Source organism: Bidens hawaiensis, unplaced genomic scaffold, assembly GCF_021521415.1.
Source record: "Bidens hawaiensis isolate Kalapana, Puna unplaced genomic scaffold, B.hawaiensis_p1.1 tig00004618_1, whole genome shotgun sequence".
In the NCBI taxonomy this organism is placed as follows: Eukaryota; Viridiplantae; Streptophyta; class Magnoliopsida; order Asterales; family Asteraceae; genus Bidens; species Bidens hawaiensis.
In genome coordinates, this window is record NW_027491282.1 from 973,437 (window position 1) to 990,135 (window position 16,699).

At 34.2% G+C, this 16,699-nt stretch overlaps 2 protein-coding genes across 2 annotated transcripts; one reads left to right on the plus strand and one right to left on the minus strand.

Annotated features, from left to right (window-relative positions):
• Positions 1 to 3,637: 3,637 nt before the first annotated feature.
• On the minus strand, positions 3,638 to 6,105 carry LOC143627224 (short-chain dehydrogenase TIC 32, chloroplastic-like). Its single transcript, XM_077097098.1, has 8 exons — positions 5,891 to 6,105; positions 4,982 to 5,213; positions 4,818 to 4,897; positions 4,546 to 4,699; positions 4,309 to 4,387; positions 4,135 to 4,219; positions 3,989 to 4,035; positions 3,638 to 3,858 (listed from the first exon to the last, which is right to left on the minus strand). The coding sequence occupies exons 1-8, from the start codon at positions 5,997 to 5,999 to the stop codon at positions 3,694 to 3,696; spliced, it is 951 nt and encodes a 316-aa protein (XP_076953213.1). The 5' UTR covers positions 6,000 to 6,105; the 3' UTR covers positions 3,638 to 3,693.
• Positions 6,106 to 12,464: 6,359 nt separating this feature from the next.
• Positions 12,465 to 16,110, plus strand: LOC143627311 (short-chain dehydrogenase TIC 32, chloroplastic-like). Its single transcript, XM_077097160.1, has 8 exons — positions 12,465 to 12,675; positions 14,474 to 14,705; positions 14,793 to 14,872; positions 14,973 to 15,126; positions 15,271 to 15,349; positions 15,446 to 15,530; positions 15,625 to 15,671; positions 15,764 to 16,110. The coding sequence occupies exons 1-8, from the start codon at positions 12,567 to 12,569 to the stop codon at positions 15,926 to 15,928; spliced, it is 951 nt and encodes a 316-aa protein (XP_076953275.1). The 5' UTR covers positions 12,465 to 12,566; the 3' UTR covers positions 15,929 to 16,110.
• The last annotated feature ends 589 nt before the right edge of the window (positions 16,111 to 16,699 follow it).

Sequence of the window (16,699 nt, forward strand, 5' to 3'; positions counted from 1 at the left end):
ACAGCTTAAGATTAGATCAGCACAAATAGACTCATAAGAGGAAATGTATATGACACGGAAAGTAACGTGATCAGCTAATCACAACTGGCCACTGTTATTACCTGTTAGACTTACTATCCCTGTACTAAATGGTTCCTTAAGTGATGACGTTTGTGTTTCCTTATAGAATATGAATGGCTGGAGCTAAGAAAGTTGCTGGAAGAGGAGGGCGTACGGGACGTCGTGGTAGGCCACGCGCTGTCCGAGAACCGTCAGTAGAAGCAGCTACTAACGCTGAGGGAGAAGGAAGTGTAGCCGGTGGAAATCCGAGTAACAACGAAGAAGTTCAACTGGACCCCGCAATTCAAACTGCCATCGCTCAAGCGGTAGCAGCTGCTGTGAAAAACATGAATCCCGAAAAGTCTGCTGGGGGCCGTGAAGGAACCGCTGAAAGGGCGGAAGGTGGTGGTAGGAAAGATGATGATGGAGAGAGGGAGGCTTCGAGTGTGGTAAGGTCTGTGAAGGTTGATGATAGGAAGAGGGGCCGAGGCGGTTGCAACTATAAGTCCTTCAAGGGTTGTGACCCGCCGAAGCTGACTGGTTTGGGAGACGCAATCGCTACCCTTCAATGGATAACCACCATGGATAAAATTATCCGCATTAGCGAGTGTCGTCTCGATCAAGCTGTCGGTTATGCCTCCCAATCGTTTGAAGAGGAAGCGATGTATTGGTGGGAAAGTGTGGAGCCGAGGAAGACTCGGGACGAGATTAAGGCCATGAAGTGGGAGGATCTGAAGGAATTAGTGATGAAGAGGTTCTGTGCGGACGCCGAGGTTGAGCGGGCGGAGATGAAGTTTCTGAACCTGAAAGCCGGAACGATGACACATGGTGAGTATACTACTGAATTCAACCGAATGTCTAGGTTGGTGCCTGATATGGTTGACACCGAGGTAAAGAGAATCAAATGTTATGTGAGGGAATTGCCACAAAAAGTCCACATGTTAGTCAGGGCAAATAAACCTGCTACTTTTGACTCGGCTGTCGAGCTGGCAGAAGTGGTTTATGCTGACCTGGCTGAGGACGATGTGGTGGTGGAGGAAAGGAAGGAGAAGAAATGGGCTACATCTGCTAAGCGGTCTTGCGAAATGGTGACAACAACTGATGAGAGGAAGGCTAAGGTTGGGAACAAGGATGCATGTAAGACGTGTGGGCAAGTGCACCAGGGAGAATGCAAGACTGGGACAGACAGGTGCTATCGGTGTGGAAAGAGTGGGCATTACTCTCGAGAATGCCCTGATCGTCCGAAGTGCTTCAAATGCAGAAAAGCTGACCACATGGCTAGGGATTGCAAGGAATCAGAGGCTGGAGGTGCAAAGGGGGTAAGGACTTAGGACAACTTCAGGGAGGAACACTCGACGAAAGAATAATTGCTTATGCAATAGTTTTATTTTGTTTTAATTATGATTGCCCAAGAACTTGTTTTGTGTTAATGTTTACAGACTTATGCTTATCTGTGACGTGTGTTGTATTGAGTTGGTTATTAATGATTATTTATGCTGTGATAAAATGTCGTTATAGACAATAGTGTTTAATAGTATGAAACAAGGTCCCTTGAAAGGACGAGACTAGACTTGGTACATCGAGGGCCTCACGAACAAGCTACCTTAATAGCTTAAACACATGATCACCACTCGATGAATGCAAGTCAGGAGTAAGAAGGATAACCCGGAAAGCAAAGGCGATTCAATAGAGTGCGTGAATATCGGAAGTGTTCCTTTTTCAAGGAATAAGCTAGGTTTCGGGGACGAAACCTCTTTAAGAAGGGAAGACTTGTAACATCCCAAATTTTATAATAATAAATAAAAGAAATCTATGATTTAAAAACGAGTGTTAATAGTTAATTAATATTAAATATAGAAAGAATTATGGACTTGGATAATTAAAAGGGTTAAAGAGTAATGGGCTTTAGGTCCATGGGCTTTAAGGGGTATAAATACTCCCTTAAACCATCCTAAAACCCTAACTCTCATTCCATCCTTTCCATAATCTCTACACACACTCAAGAACACACACACACACACACACCTTCCTTACTATATATAGATGGCCGTGAGCAAGAGAAACGAGATACGAGACCAAAATCAAGCCAAACATAGATAGATCCTTGATATATAGATAGATACAAGATTCAAGATTTATAATCAAGCTAACCGAGACCAAACGAACTCATAAAGGTATGTTCTTGATCTTAAAGTTTGTATTTTGTTAAACGTTTGGCCTTGAAACTTGGAACTATAATAGATCGGCTATAAACGAACCTTAAAGTAACGAACTTGATGTTAAAAATGAAAGAAACGATCCCAAAAATGGAAACGACTCATTTAAAAGAAACCCTAAGATCTACTTTTGAACGTTTAAGGTTTAAAGTTGTGGTTGAGCCATTTGAACAAGGTTGGCGTTGTTGAAGCAAAAAGTACCATATGAAACGTTTCCATTCCTTGACGTTTGTCCTCCCATGTCGCTTACGAAATACTCGAATCCACCATCGAATGGATTAGCATCAAATACCAAGTGTTCGTCTCCCATCATATGCCGGATGCAACCACTATTTAAGTACTTTGATGGTCCTCCTTGATTGACCCTGCATGCACTCAACGTTTAAATAGACATGGGTTCCCGGGACAATTTTTGTCTCGGGAAGGTTAACCGAAAACTGACCAACTTGATTTTATTTTCTGGAAACAATTTATTTCTTGGCGAGTCATCACTTAAAGAATAATCCCTAGAAATCCAACCAAAAACTTGTTCCTTGGTTTTGGCAATTTTGGGCTTTTCTTTTCTTTTTGCGTTTTACTTCATTTAGTTTGGATATCACGTCCACTTCACTAGCTAACTATCAGTTTGATCAGTCCTTGAATCTAGGCTACTGAAAGCTCCTTTTGGTGAATGACTAAGCCACCTTTGAATATCAATTTTTGCTTGAACAAGTGCTTGTAATGTCTTGCAAGGTAAGAAGAATTACCACACACTACTTTTATTACTGGAAATCGGGTCCCAAACTCGAACTGAAAACACACGATATATGAACAACCTATTCGACTTTTTTTTTCTTGTTATAACTAAGAACGAAAACCACACATTGCAATTACCCTGGACCATTTATTTATACTTGAAAAACTATAATAATCCTACTCAAACTTTAATTCCTAATAATCATATTCAAACAATTAATAAATAAATTTTATCTCTTACTCTAACAATTATCTCTATAATCCATCATTATCAATATCTCTTCTATGTCTTTTGATTTATCTCTTCCTATGATTTCAATTTTATCTTTGACCCCCTTCTTCACCATTTAGCCCTTTTACATGTGAAACACTAGAAATAATTAACCGTTCAAACATTGGTTTTCCTACTAATGAGTTTCTATCGATGGGTTATTTTAGTTTGTTAGTTAGAAATAGTTGCTTCTTAACCAAACTAACTAAACAACCTAATTATAAAAAAAAGATATTTTTATACATGATCAAATACAGCACTACATATAACTGGATACATGCACATCACACCACAAAGCCCCAGTTCTATACAAAACAAGCAAAAGCAACACTCAAAACAATCATTCACAATGTTCACACAAGAAAATAAACAACAAAAGAATAAAAAACATGGCTTATATTACAAAGGAAACACCATTTATATTTACCTATTTCACTTTGACTTGGTCAACTCCATACTGCATTCCCATAGCTTCTTTGCCAACTCATCATCTCTGGCCTTACTGCCGGGTTTCGCCTTATTATTATCGAGAAAGTATCCGCCGCTAACTCCTTTCACCTTTGGGCTTAATGCCAAATAGCATGTGGTTGAAGCTCCCTAAAACCAAAATCAAGTAACAATCATCAGTATTCAGTTATGACTTACATCGTATTTGGCCTCCATTTAATCCATATCAAAAAATAATTAAGGATCCAGGAAAAATGTAGAAAAGAGAAAAGGAACAAACCTGTTGGACATTCTTTTGAACATGTTTGAAGACTCCATATATGCAAACTATATACATGTCAAGAAAGTTGAAAAATAAACTTAACATTATGAACAAGAAAAATGATAATTGTTCGGAAAAACCAAAATGGAAAAATTTGTAATTACTTGACAAAAAGTTCGAGTGACGAGAGATATCGGTTGCAATGATTCCAGGATGCAATGCATTGATAGTTACGTCGGCCCCTTCTTCCTGAACTCGGTTATAAACATGCGTTAGTCACAACACAAAATTAAGACCAAAATGCTGACAAAACTAAAACCAAATATTCTAAGAATTACCTTGAGGCGCCTTGCTAGCTCCTTAGCATGCAGAATATTAGCAAGCTTTGATTGCCCATAAGCATACAAACTATTGTAGCTGAAAATTTGACACAGGGATATTTGTTGAATTCTAGTATCATAAATATTACCAAATCTAGGAAATTCATCATCATTAAGGTTTGAATGTTTTATGTGGATCCTGTTTTAATCTCTATTTAAGGAAATTATATAGATAATAGACTTCACAGTTAATACCTTTTTTCATCATTTAGCTTGTCAAACATGATTCCACCTTTGTAAGTCAACTTATGAAAGTCTGATGCAACTAAGGCAATCCTCCCTTCTTGTCCACAGCTCTTAGCAGTATTTTTCATCGTATCCAACAACAGATTCGCCAAATGAAAGTGTCCTACATTACAAGAATAATACATGGTTTCCATCATGAAAATATTTTCCTAGAAGAAACAAAGTATGACATGGTGAAATGAATCATACACAATACATGATAACATTGGTCAGAGACATACCAAGATAGTTAGTTGCAAACTGACTCTCAATTCCGTCTTTGGTAAGGGAAAATGGAGGACAAAACACTCCTGCGTTACCACTGCGGACAAATTTAAAATCAATTGATTAGACTTACACTTTATAGTTAAAATCAAGTTTTAGATTAAAATGTAATGTATCTTACATGAGGATGTTGAGTGGTAAACCCTTTGAAATATACTCATTTGCAAAGTTTGTGATAGATTCCAGTGAGCTCACATCAATCTTCATAATATCAATGGTAGCACCAGGGCAGCCCTTTATTATGTTTTCCTTACATTTTGCAGCAGATTCCACGTTCCTCGCTCCCATAATTACATGTACACCGCGCAAAGCTAACACACGCGCGGTTTCTAGGCCAATACCACTTGTAGGTCCTGAAATTAAACAACAGAGCCATGTAACAGTTTATGATCGGTTAATATATATACAACATGTATTAAAGTATTGTCTATAACAAAATTTTATTGCCAGTGGCCAAATCGAATAATAGGCAGTGTTTACAGATTTGATACGATTATTTTTTAGCCATTGGGCCCGATTTTTTGTTCCATTTCATGAATTAAGTCTCAATATTTTATGTAGAAAGAAAGATGGTGAAAAAGTTTGAAAGCTGTGATTGCTCCTAATTAGTCAACATCAACAAGACTTAAGCATTAATTACTAGATCAAATAATTTATCACCCACTTGATTCACAAAACATAGCATAAAATCAAGATTCTTTTATAACTTCATGTGTATGTTGATCTAATGGAAGGAAAATAAAAATCCCAGAGAAGTTCTTGAAGAAAAACAATCTAAAAGTTGCATAAATTTTGAATACTTGATATATCTATTTAGAGAGCGACAGAGGCAGAACTAGAGGGGTCAAGATGATCCACTAACCCTCCGGCCACTGAAATTTGTTGTCTTTTTAAATATAAATTCGTGATTTTTCTATACAAAAACAATATATGGATCCTCTAGTTGTAGCCACTAGAGAATATAGCCTTATAATGACCCTGATGAAGTCCTGGTTCCGCCACGAGAGAAGAGAGAGATCGAGAGACAAACCTGTAACGATAGCTGTTAAGCCATGGCCATCAATTCCTCGTGTCACATCTTCAGCTGTGTTTCTTGCTGAGAATCCTGATTCTCCTTTGAATCCAAACAACCAAGGCATGTTTTTCAAGAATTAGAGAGACAAAAAAGTTGGATGGTTTTAAGGTTCTTTTGTAGTAATAATTTGTTAAGGTTGTCAGACAAGTTTTGCCAGGGGGGTAAGGGTTATATACACTCAAAGAATCTGGATGACCGTTGACCTGTACAGGTGTGTCAGGGGCAAATTCGTAAACAAACAATAGTGTGTACAGATAATGAGAACATGTTCAAGTTGCCACTTATGACTCCATTCTTCATCCAATAGATAGAACTTTCCTTTCTACGGTTTGAAATGTGAACGAGAGATGATTACTTATAAGTTCACCTTCATTATTGAGGATTTATTTATTATCAAAAGTTGACAACGTTTTATAATTGGTATTAGTTTTGTATATTTGACTATTTGTTGATATGAATTGAATAAGAGAAGTTAATGTTATTTTTCATTTAAAATTTGACTGCGAAATTTGGGAATATAGGTAATGTTGATACAATAAATAACGGTAGGGGATAGTATAAATGGATCCAAGAGTTAAGGATTTAAGCGATTTGCACAATAAACAAACAACTAGCTTATCACAATAGGGGTCTCCTTTAACCTCCAGCATGAGAATAAGTTAGTTATTCTTAAGGAGTAGTGAAAGAAATGGATTTAGAATGTGATGCCTGAGGTGTCAAAGACATCCTTTTGTAAAGGAACTCCTTGACCAAGCGCGCTCCTTATGGATAGCTCAAATGCTCAAAAGGGCATGGCGCTTCTCACATTCTCTCGATTGCCGGTGGGACTTTATCCTTCCAAGAGTGAGAATTCTATCTGCTAGACAATAGACTTTCTTAACTCAACCACGTGCTATAGTGATCATCGGTCTTTATATAGGGGGCATAGACTTTAAGGCGTTACCGTTGATATCCTATCAAATAGATGCTCACGAGCCTTTGATCATTTAAGCTTATGAGATAGCTTAGAGTTAAAAGTCGATGGGTTTAACTACTTTGTCTTTTGTGGTGAACCCATCCATAAGGTAAGAAATTAATTCTAGTTTGTTCTTCGCCAACAAGTTAGTTGTCATCGTTTTTTATTTTTTTTTCATATACCAAAACATCAACTTGGAGTTTCATTAGTAAAATTCATGCCAAGCATATTTTATAATGAAAATTTAAGAAATATAAAGCAAAATGGAGCTAGAAAGAAAGGTATCAAATTCCAACAAACATGAATTAAGTATTGAAGACATGGACTTTAATCATAGGGTATCGTTCATAACTTTAATAATAAATATTATAAGAAACGAAATAGATATAAAATACACTTGCAAAGACTTAATTACGTTAGAAATATAATTGGAGTAACAATAATGCAAAAAACACCAAATTGAACTTCACCATTTTGTTGTGGCAACTGGCAGGGTAGAACACTAAATTGAGCTTTACCATTTTGTTGCTAAATATATTTTGTGTGTTTAAGTGTTCTAAGTTCATACAAAGTCTCTCAACTTTTAAGTTTTTCAAGCTTTCTTACAACTATGGGGTGTAAACAGGTCAAGCCATTGCAATTTACTCGAAATCGGCTTGTTAGAAGCTCGCGTCAAGTCAAGCTTCAATGAGAATGAGCTTGGACTTGAGCTTGAGCCTAAAACTAAACTCATTTAATAAAGGAGCTCAAACCCAAGCTAGCTTTACGTATTTATCAGGCTCGAGTAGGCAAGCAAGTGTAAACAAGCCTATTGTTTATATGAATTTTTGAAATATATTAAATAGATATTTAAATTACATTATGCTCTATGTAAAATTATGATGGAATTAACTATATAACTAATAAGGCATGTATAGAATGAAAACTCAGTTGAGTTGAGAAAGCCTGTAAAACCCTATATAACATTATTTTTTTACATATGTAATATATGTTGTTATATTTTTTTACAGGGTCTAGTTTATGTATATGTACCTCGTATAAAACAGATGTTCGACTAAGGTCTTAAGGGTTTAAATCTGTTTAACTTGACAAGGTAATATTTTTTTACCTTTACACAAACCGTATAAGGGTTTGTTAAATTACCACGCAATTTGTGTGGCTATGAAATTACGTATACATGAAGATACTGCTACACAAACTTTATAGATGATCACATAGTTCGTGTTATATGTACGTGTTCAATTATGTTGATTTCGAGCCAAACTTAATCCATTTGTTATCTAACCATTTTAATCATTCCAAAACATGGCATTAATCATTGTGAACCACTATGGATCATCTTAATTCGCCTTATGAGGTTTAGAACTATAAACCTAATCAAAACTTATGAAACTAATGGGTTAAAAACAAGTTCTTACCTCAACAAGCTTCTAAACACTTAGAATAACTTGGACAAGACTTGGATTAGAATAACTTGGACAAGACTTGGATATGATCTTAGTGCTTCTGGAAACGTTTCGAAACAGCCTTGCATTCTTAGGTCTTGCTTGAGATATTACTTCAAAGAGTTGAAATCTCACTTCTCTCTCTATCTCTCTGGAAAGTATGTGTGTGTGTTTTAGGATCACCTCAAGGTGAAGGATGCATGAAAGAGTTCTCTTCCTGACTTCAATTATATGCTCAAACAACTTGGATAAGCTAGCTAGCATCTATTTATTGCATGACACTTTATGGCTTGTTGCCAAAATTGGTAACTCTCTGACTCAATCGCTACACGGACCTAGCTTGAGGCCATCTACACGATCCGTGTGGCTATTGTAGTCGACATACTCATTGTTGATAACACATGGACCATGAGAAATAGCTATTGTATATTGTTTTAATATTTAATCATAATAGTTGTTTTGACTTCTTTCTTCTATGAAAACAAAATGTCATTATCAATTAATAATTAGTAATTTCCTTTAAGTCATGTATCACTAATTACATAGACAACTAATATACAATAGCTATTAGTTACCATAAAATTTGCTTATTTCCGTTAGCGATTTCCTTCAACAACAACGAAAACTAAAATTTTTTGGTCTCCTTCATTCCTTAGTACTAAACACCTTTATTTGACAGTGTCCGTATTCACAAACACACCTGAGGAGCCTTCATAGCTCTACTCCTCTTCAATCAATTTACCTTAATTACATCAACTCCTACATCCAATTACGTATTTTATATTGCGCGTCATATATTAATATTGTATTCTTCGCACTTTTAAGCATATGTGTATTACATGTATATCAACTAGGTGTCTTCTTGGTTGCCTTTAAAACCATTAAATCGCCCAAACTTGCCATCTTGAAATGAAATTCTCCTTAAAATCAGTTGTTTATGTTTATACAGTTTTATACATATATTATATACTGGTGTTACAAACGTCATATTACACGTGGTTTTCATATAAAATTTACATGTACCTATTGGATGATAACTTTTTTATAGCTCCCCTAAATAACATGCACCATAACTAAATAAATATACAAAATAAAAACTAATTACGCTGACACTCGAATATTAAAATGAAGTTGTTTTATAAAAAATGATCGTTCGTCATCGATTCAATAAACATAAAGGTGGTACCCCACTAATAATTGTGTAAAATCATGACCAACGGTTTGGTTTACAATTTTTATAATTATGAGCCGTATAAACTAAATCGGACTATAGGAGGTGGTTGGTCATTTTTAATTTTCTTCATGTTGTTTACACTTTAAATTCATCGTTAATGCTATTTTATACTTCTTCTACCATTCATATGATTCCTTTTATAAATATATTTATTTTGTCAAATGATAAGGCGATGTCTAAAAGATTGAAAGCTCACCTTATAAATTCGGAGAATGATTCTAACAACAGTTATACAACAAAGTATCATTCGTTTACCTGCTTATTATTAAATTTTATGGGATATGTGTTTATTTTATATTACAACTTAAATATAAGGTTGCACCTATTTGTTTTAATGTTTCAGTCGATGTATCTGCGGGTCTGTTGTCACACATTTCAAATGGTATTCCATTATTATTAAATTTAACTTGAATTTAATTTGAAAAATAAAAATTTAAATTTCCAAACACATTTGTTTTAATCCCATCTAAATAATTATCTTTCTTACCTTCTTTAATACGAACAATGCATATTCTTGTGCCGTTGAAAAAAGAAAACAATGAAAACTCATCTTTAATATAATAAACAAAAACATGGTTATGCCATTTGACACCTAATTGGACCAACTTTGTGTCACTCACTTGACACTTCAAGGTTCCAAATAAAACTATATCCCATCCCATGTTGCTCCAATGAGAAATTAAGAAGAAAACTAACATTTATAAAAGACAAGGTAGTGCATCCAACTTATTATTATCATTAGGCGGTTCTATGGTGCATGAACTATTGTGTACAGCTACTCAATTTTAAAAATATTTAATGTTATCCCGGCTATTTTTTCGGTTCTTTTTGCGGTTTAAAAGCTGGTTTGCGAACAACCAACCATTTTTTATTTTTTTTAATTTATTTGTCGGTTGAACAGCCGCTATGGTCCAATTTCTAAACACTGCTTTTATATCAAATGAGTTAAAATATTAAATAAATTTTATTTTATTTGTAACAAAAATGAAAAGGAAATATTTAGATATTTATGAATTCCCGACATGTATATATATTTTTTCATATTGTTTAATATGTAATTTAATATACCGTATAATACATATTTATATTAACAGTTGAACACATTTTTTTGTATTTCTTATAATGACGTCGTTTGAATACATTTATTTATTCTAACTTGTGTAACACACGGGTACTTAACCTAGTTCATTTTATAAATAAAAATTGGATTTTCTTGGTTTGTGAATAAGAATAATTTTACATGCTCGTGTGAGGAGAGATACATTGCGGAAAGTTCTATCATATGACGTCACTAACAAAATAATGTTTGCTTTTGTACCAACTAAACTAAGGATAGATGCATTGCTCTTGGACTTTTAAACGTCGGCTTCTCTAGAAATATCTTCTTAATATTCTCTCTCTATGTCATTAATGACATAAGATGGGTAATTATGTCAACTAATCTTATCTTTCGCAACAAGTTTAGAGTTTGTAAAATGGTCCTCATAGTTTGGATAACTTATAATCTATGATATAACTTTACTTCATTAGTTCATTTGTTTCATAACCACTTTCAATTTTGAAGCCATCTAATAACATCCATTTAATTGTTTATCTAACCTAAATTGAATCCATTCAATGCATATATCATTTTAACGACGTATGCTTTGGTGGGGTGGTAAGATAATTAAAGTATGAAATAGAAGCTCAAGGCTTAAACCTTGTATAGTGTAATATTTAGTCGTTAAAAAACAACTCAAATGTTATAATCAGTTTACTTTCTAAAACTATTTATACAAGTTGTTTTTTTTTCTAATTTCTTATTTACTTTTTCTGGTTTTAAAATAATAGTAAAGTTTACTTCTTTTTTTTTAATCATTTTGCTAAAAATGAAATTGAATGTGCAAGGCAAGGTTAATAATATGAAAAGGATCGCTTAGAAAAAGACCATAAGAAAATAAATCTAAAAATCTATCTGTTACTAAAGTTTTTTTATTGGAAAAACTGAATGTGCAAGATTAGTTTAATAAATTAAAAATAGTTTAATAAATTAAAAAAGTACATTATTGTTATAGTGAAGAGGACGCGTTTCCATTATGTGAAATGGAAGATCTACATGTGCAAGATTAGTTTAATGTTAATTGCTCGCATTAATGCCCTATAATTAATAAATGGCCATAATAAGTATTTTTTTAACTAATAAAAAATAGAATATATTAAAAGAAAACAGGCTCGTTAGGGACCATAACAAGTATCACTTAATTTAAAAATAGTTATAGGTAAAAAAAAGTTCTCTGTTATCATCATGACAACTTGTTGATGTGTTTGGAGGAAAAAAAAAATAATGCTATTTTTTTTAAGAAAGTCACTCATCAATCTCATAGAATATATTGTGGAAGATATAAAGTTATTGGTTTATTTTTTATAAAAAAATATCATTTAAATTATTATGTTAGAAAAACTGATGTAATTTTTTTAACCTGGTTTGTAGTTTTCAGCATTTTGCTACTTGTCTTTTAATGAAGCTATCGTTTAAAAAAAGTATTTATTTTTCTGATTCGATAACCGCTTTTTCGAATTCACTAAGAACTGAGTTGATAAACATCTAAACCTTTAAGACAACTTGTGTAAAATAACTTTGTTTAAATTTTATCAGAGTTAATAATCTTAAAAATAAACTTCTAACTCTTCTAAGGCAATAATTTATATGATTTCTGACACGTTAAATAAAAGAGCAGAATATATAATGAAGGTCAACATATGTAGAATCTTCGGTTCACATTTCAAACTAAGCCTATGGAAGTCATATTTGGCAACTTCAACAGCACATTCTTGTTGTCATATGTTCAACATGTTGTTTATTTACGGATTTACCCCTTACACACCTGTACATCCAGATTCTTATATAACCCCTGCCTTGTTGGCATTACATGTCTCACAACCTTAATCAAACCACTACCAAAAAAACCCTACAAGCATCCAATTTTGGTGTCTTTTGTCTCTCTAATTGTTGAAAACATGGTTTGGCTATTTGGATTCAAAGGAGAATCAGGGTTCTCAGCCAGAAACACAGCTGAAGATGTTACAAAGGGAGTTGATGGTCATGGCTTAACCGCGATTATTACAGGTTTGCTTCGAGAATTCATCTGGCTTTTGAAATTTGTTCATTGTTTATTATTTTATATCTAGTTTGAAAACTCAGATAGTTATTGACGTTTTATCCTTATCAGTCGCGGTTAGCTTTATCATTAATTTTTTCACTATAACCATCAAGAGATCTAGTTACCGCGGCTTCATGCCCCCATTTTTCTAAAGCCCAAATTCTAAAAAATAACAAATTATATGTCTTAGGATTTGCACACTCACATGAAACGAACACAAGCGAAAAACAATAATGAATATGAGGATTTAACACAGTTCGGTCTACATGCACGAATGGCAACTAGTTATTCTTATTGAGTGACATCAATTACATGTGCATAACGTGAGATATAGACAAAATTGGGGTTTGTAACTTATTATTTATTAAACAAGAAATATAAACCGGGTTGCTTAGGCCGACTGCCCCGCATCTGTCTCCTCTTTTGACTTCAACTAATAAATCGGGTCTAAACAACAGGCCTACAAAACTAACAATATGTAGGTAATTTTAGTTTTGAGATTGTTTGATGATAAAGTTCCTGCTATATGATTATACTCATAGATGACATGCATGGGAGTCAAAGTATTAGAACCAATTTTCTTTTGAAAAGAGCTTTAATTTTATTATGCATTTTAGGTAAAAAAAATAAAAAAATAAAATTGAGGCGGCTGTACATTTCAAAAATCGTTATTCTAACTTGTTTTTTGTAAAGAAAATACTGAAATTATTATTCATTATGATAAGAATAGAAATTGAACACCAAATTAGAAAGTGTGGGTACGCTTTGTCACGATGGGCCCGGTGACTAACAAGTAGTTGTATTTAAGTCTGAAAACACAATCATTCGTTTTGTTCATGGCAATAAAGTATTATACATCAAAAACAATTTCCTGGTCCACATATAATTTGCTCATTTTGATATTGAAGCAATTTAATGTGTTGCATTTATGTTGGGATATCATCTATTCATCTAATAAATGCTCAAACTATGTTAGTTGATTTATTTTCTTCATAAGGACCATACATCAAAGGGTATTACTGTCCATTTTTTTAATGACCATGAGGACCTGTCAAGACCTCACCAATGCTCACTTGACTAATGCTCTGCTAATCAACTGAAAGTCGGGTTCAAACCCAAAACTAGATTAATTGGCTTTTTGGTAGACCAGATAAGAGATTTTAACTCAAAAACGTTCATCCTAATCTCAAACCAATAGACCGACCCTGAATTTATACAAGTTAATGTTTATCTTATGTTATTTTCTATAGAAAAATTTATTCAAGTTTAGAAGTGATTGCAATGTTTTTGAGTTTTGTTGTTTCGGATACCCCATCCCCCATGTATCACAAAGGGACAAAAACTTGTCATTTTAACACAAAGGGGTAGTCATCATTCTATTTAGCAACCCCTAAAGCCACATATAGTTTTGTCATCCGGTGGTCAATACGAGGGGAAATTTCAAGGTTGCCATTTCAATTGGCGACCCAAATCATCTAGAGTCTAAAAGCATACATACATATGATTTGACATTACACATTTTCACAGGATGGTCCCAATTGTAATGGTGAACTCTTCATTTTTACTTCTTTTTACAAAAGCGTGTGACACTGATTCAACTGACTTAAAAACATTGAGGTTGCTAATTGGAATGGTTTCCCAAATCCCAACCATTCCAACAACCTTAAGTAGTTATACCTATAAACATAAAAAAGTTAGGCTTATGAATTTGTTATGCTTATATATCTTTTATTTTTCATCATGTAAAATATTTGTTGTTTTCAGGACCTACAAGTGGTATTGGCCTAGAAACCGCACGTGTGTTATGTTTGCGCGGTGTACATGTAGTCATGGCAGCCAGGAATGTGGAAGCCGCCACAAAATGCAAAGAAGACATAATAAAGGGTTGCCCTAGTGCTACCATTGATGTTATGGAGCTTGATGTAAGTTCACTGGCATCTGTCACAAAGTTTGCAAATGAGTACATTTCCAAGGGTCTACCCCTCAACATCCTCATGTAAGATATGCTACACTTTTTCATAAATCGTACCTAAAGTTTAATTGTCATTGCACAAGTCTAAGTGATTGATTTTGTCGTGTGTAGTTGTAATGCAGGGGTGATGATGTGTCCATTTTCCCTTTCTAAAGATGGAGTTGAGAGTCAATTTGCGACTAATCATCTTGGTATGTCACTGGCACATCTTTTATCGCATTGTGTATGCTCTATTTCACATACTTGGAAAGGTTTTCATAACGGAAATCATGTTTACTTCTTAAAACTCAGGACACTTTCATTTGACGAATCTATTGTTGGATACGATGAAATCCACTGCTAAAAACTGCGGTCAAGAAGGGAGAATTGTTATAGTTTCATCAATGCTTCATAGCATGACTTACAAAGAAGGGATCATATTCGACAAACTAAATGATGAACAATGGTATTAAGTCCATTCTTACAGCATATTATCTTTATTACATATTACAATATGACTAACATAAAACATTCAAATCTTAATGAGCATTTTCATTATATGATAACATTTATGGCACTAGAATTCACCTAATACACATATTGTTTTCAGCTACAATGCTTCCTATGCTTACGGGCAATCAAAGCTTGCTAATATTCTACACGCTAAGGAGCTAGCAAGGCGCCTCAAGGTAACTATTAGGATTGACAATCAAACACATTAATGTCAATATACGGTCATTGCTAAATTGTGTTGTGACAAATTGCATCTTTGTCATTGAGTGCAGGAAGAAGGGGCGAACATAACTGCCAATGTATTGCATCCAGGAGTCATTCCAACCAAACTTTCACGTCACTCGAGCTTTATGGCAGGTGATAATAAATCTTTCTGGTTGGATTCAAGAAATGTAATCTCTTTTTGTTTTTCACATGATGTTAAGCTTATCTTTCTACTTTCTTGGCATAGTTTGCTTATACGGACTGTTCCAACACTTTCAAAAGAATATCCCACAGGTATGTAACTTTCGCATCTTTTTTCCTATTAATTTCATGTTTAAATTGTAATTAAGCGATCATTGATTATTGTTACTTGATTTTTGTTTCAGGGAGCTTCGACCACATGCTATTTGGCATTAAACCCAAAGGTGAAAGGAGTTAGCGGCGAGTATTTTGCCGACAATAATGTGGCAAAACCATCCAATTTGGCCAAAGATGCTGAGTTGGCAAAGAAACTATGGGAATTCAGTATGGAGCTGACCAAGTCAAAATGAATGGATGAGTTTAATTTAATGTTTCCCTTGTAATATAGTTCATGTTCTATATTCTTTTGTCATTTTATTTTGTATGGGGATTATGATTGTTTACTGAGTGCTGTTTTTGCATGATTTTTTGAAACACTAGTGGTTGTGTAATGTGCATGTATGGGTTATATGTTATGTTGCAAAGGATGAAATTAGAGGAACCTTCTATATATTTGTGTTATATACTTACATCACAATTATATATTTATAGCAACAAAACCTCTTTATGGCCAATTGAGCTACATATTAAATTTAATCTAACACTCCCCTCAGGGTGAAGCATAATGTGGAAAATCCGACTTCCATGTAACATCAGCTAACTAATTAGTGATGATCGTCTTATCTTCAAGCTTCTCTCGAGTGAAGTGACAATCTACTTCAATGTGTTTAGTTTTGTATAGAATATCGGGTTGCTTGCATGCCGCATTATCGTTCAAGCCACAGATTCGTTGGTTTAGTTTGTCCGATCACAATCTCACCAAGTAGGTTCCAAGCTAAAAAGGTTCACACGTTGTGCCGCAACTCTATACTCCGAATCTCTGATTCTGCACTTAATTGAGACATAACACACTCATTGTTTTTCCATGACACAAGTGTGCCCAACCAGAACACAATACCCGGTAGTAGATCGCCTACTTGTTGGGCCACTATCGCAATCATCGTTTTATAAATACTTATATATATGATGTGGTGACCATGAATTTGGTATAGAATTTTACGACCCTGAGTTATCATATCCAA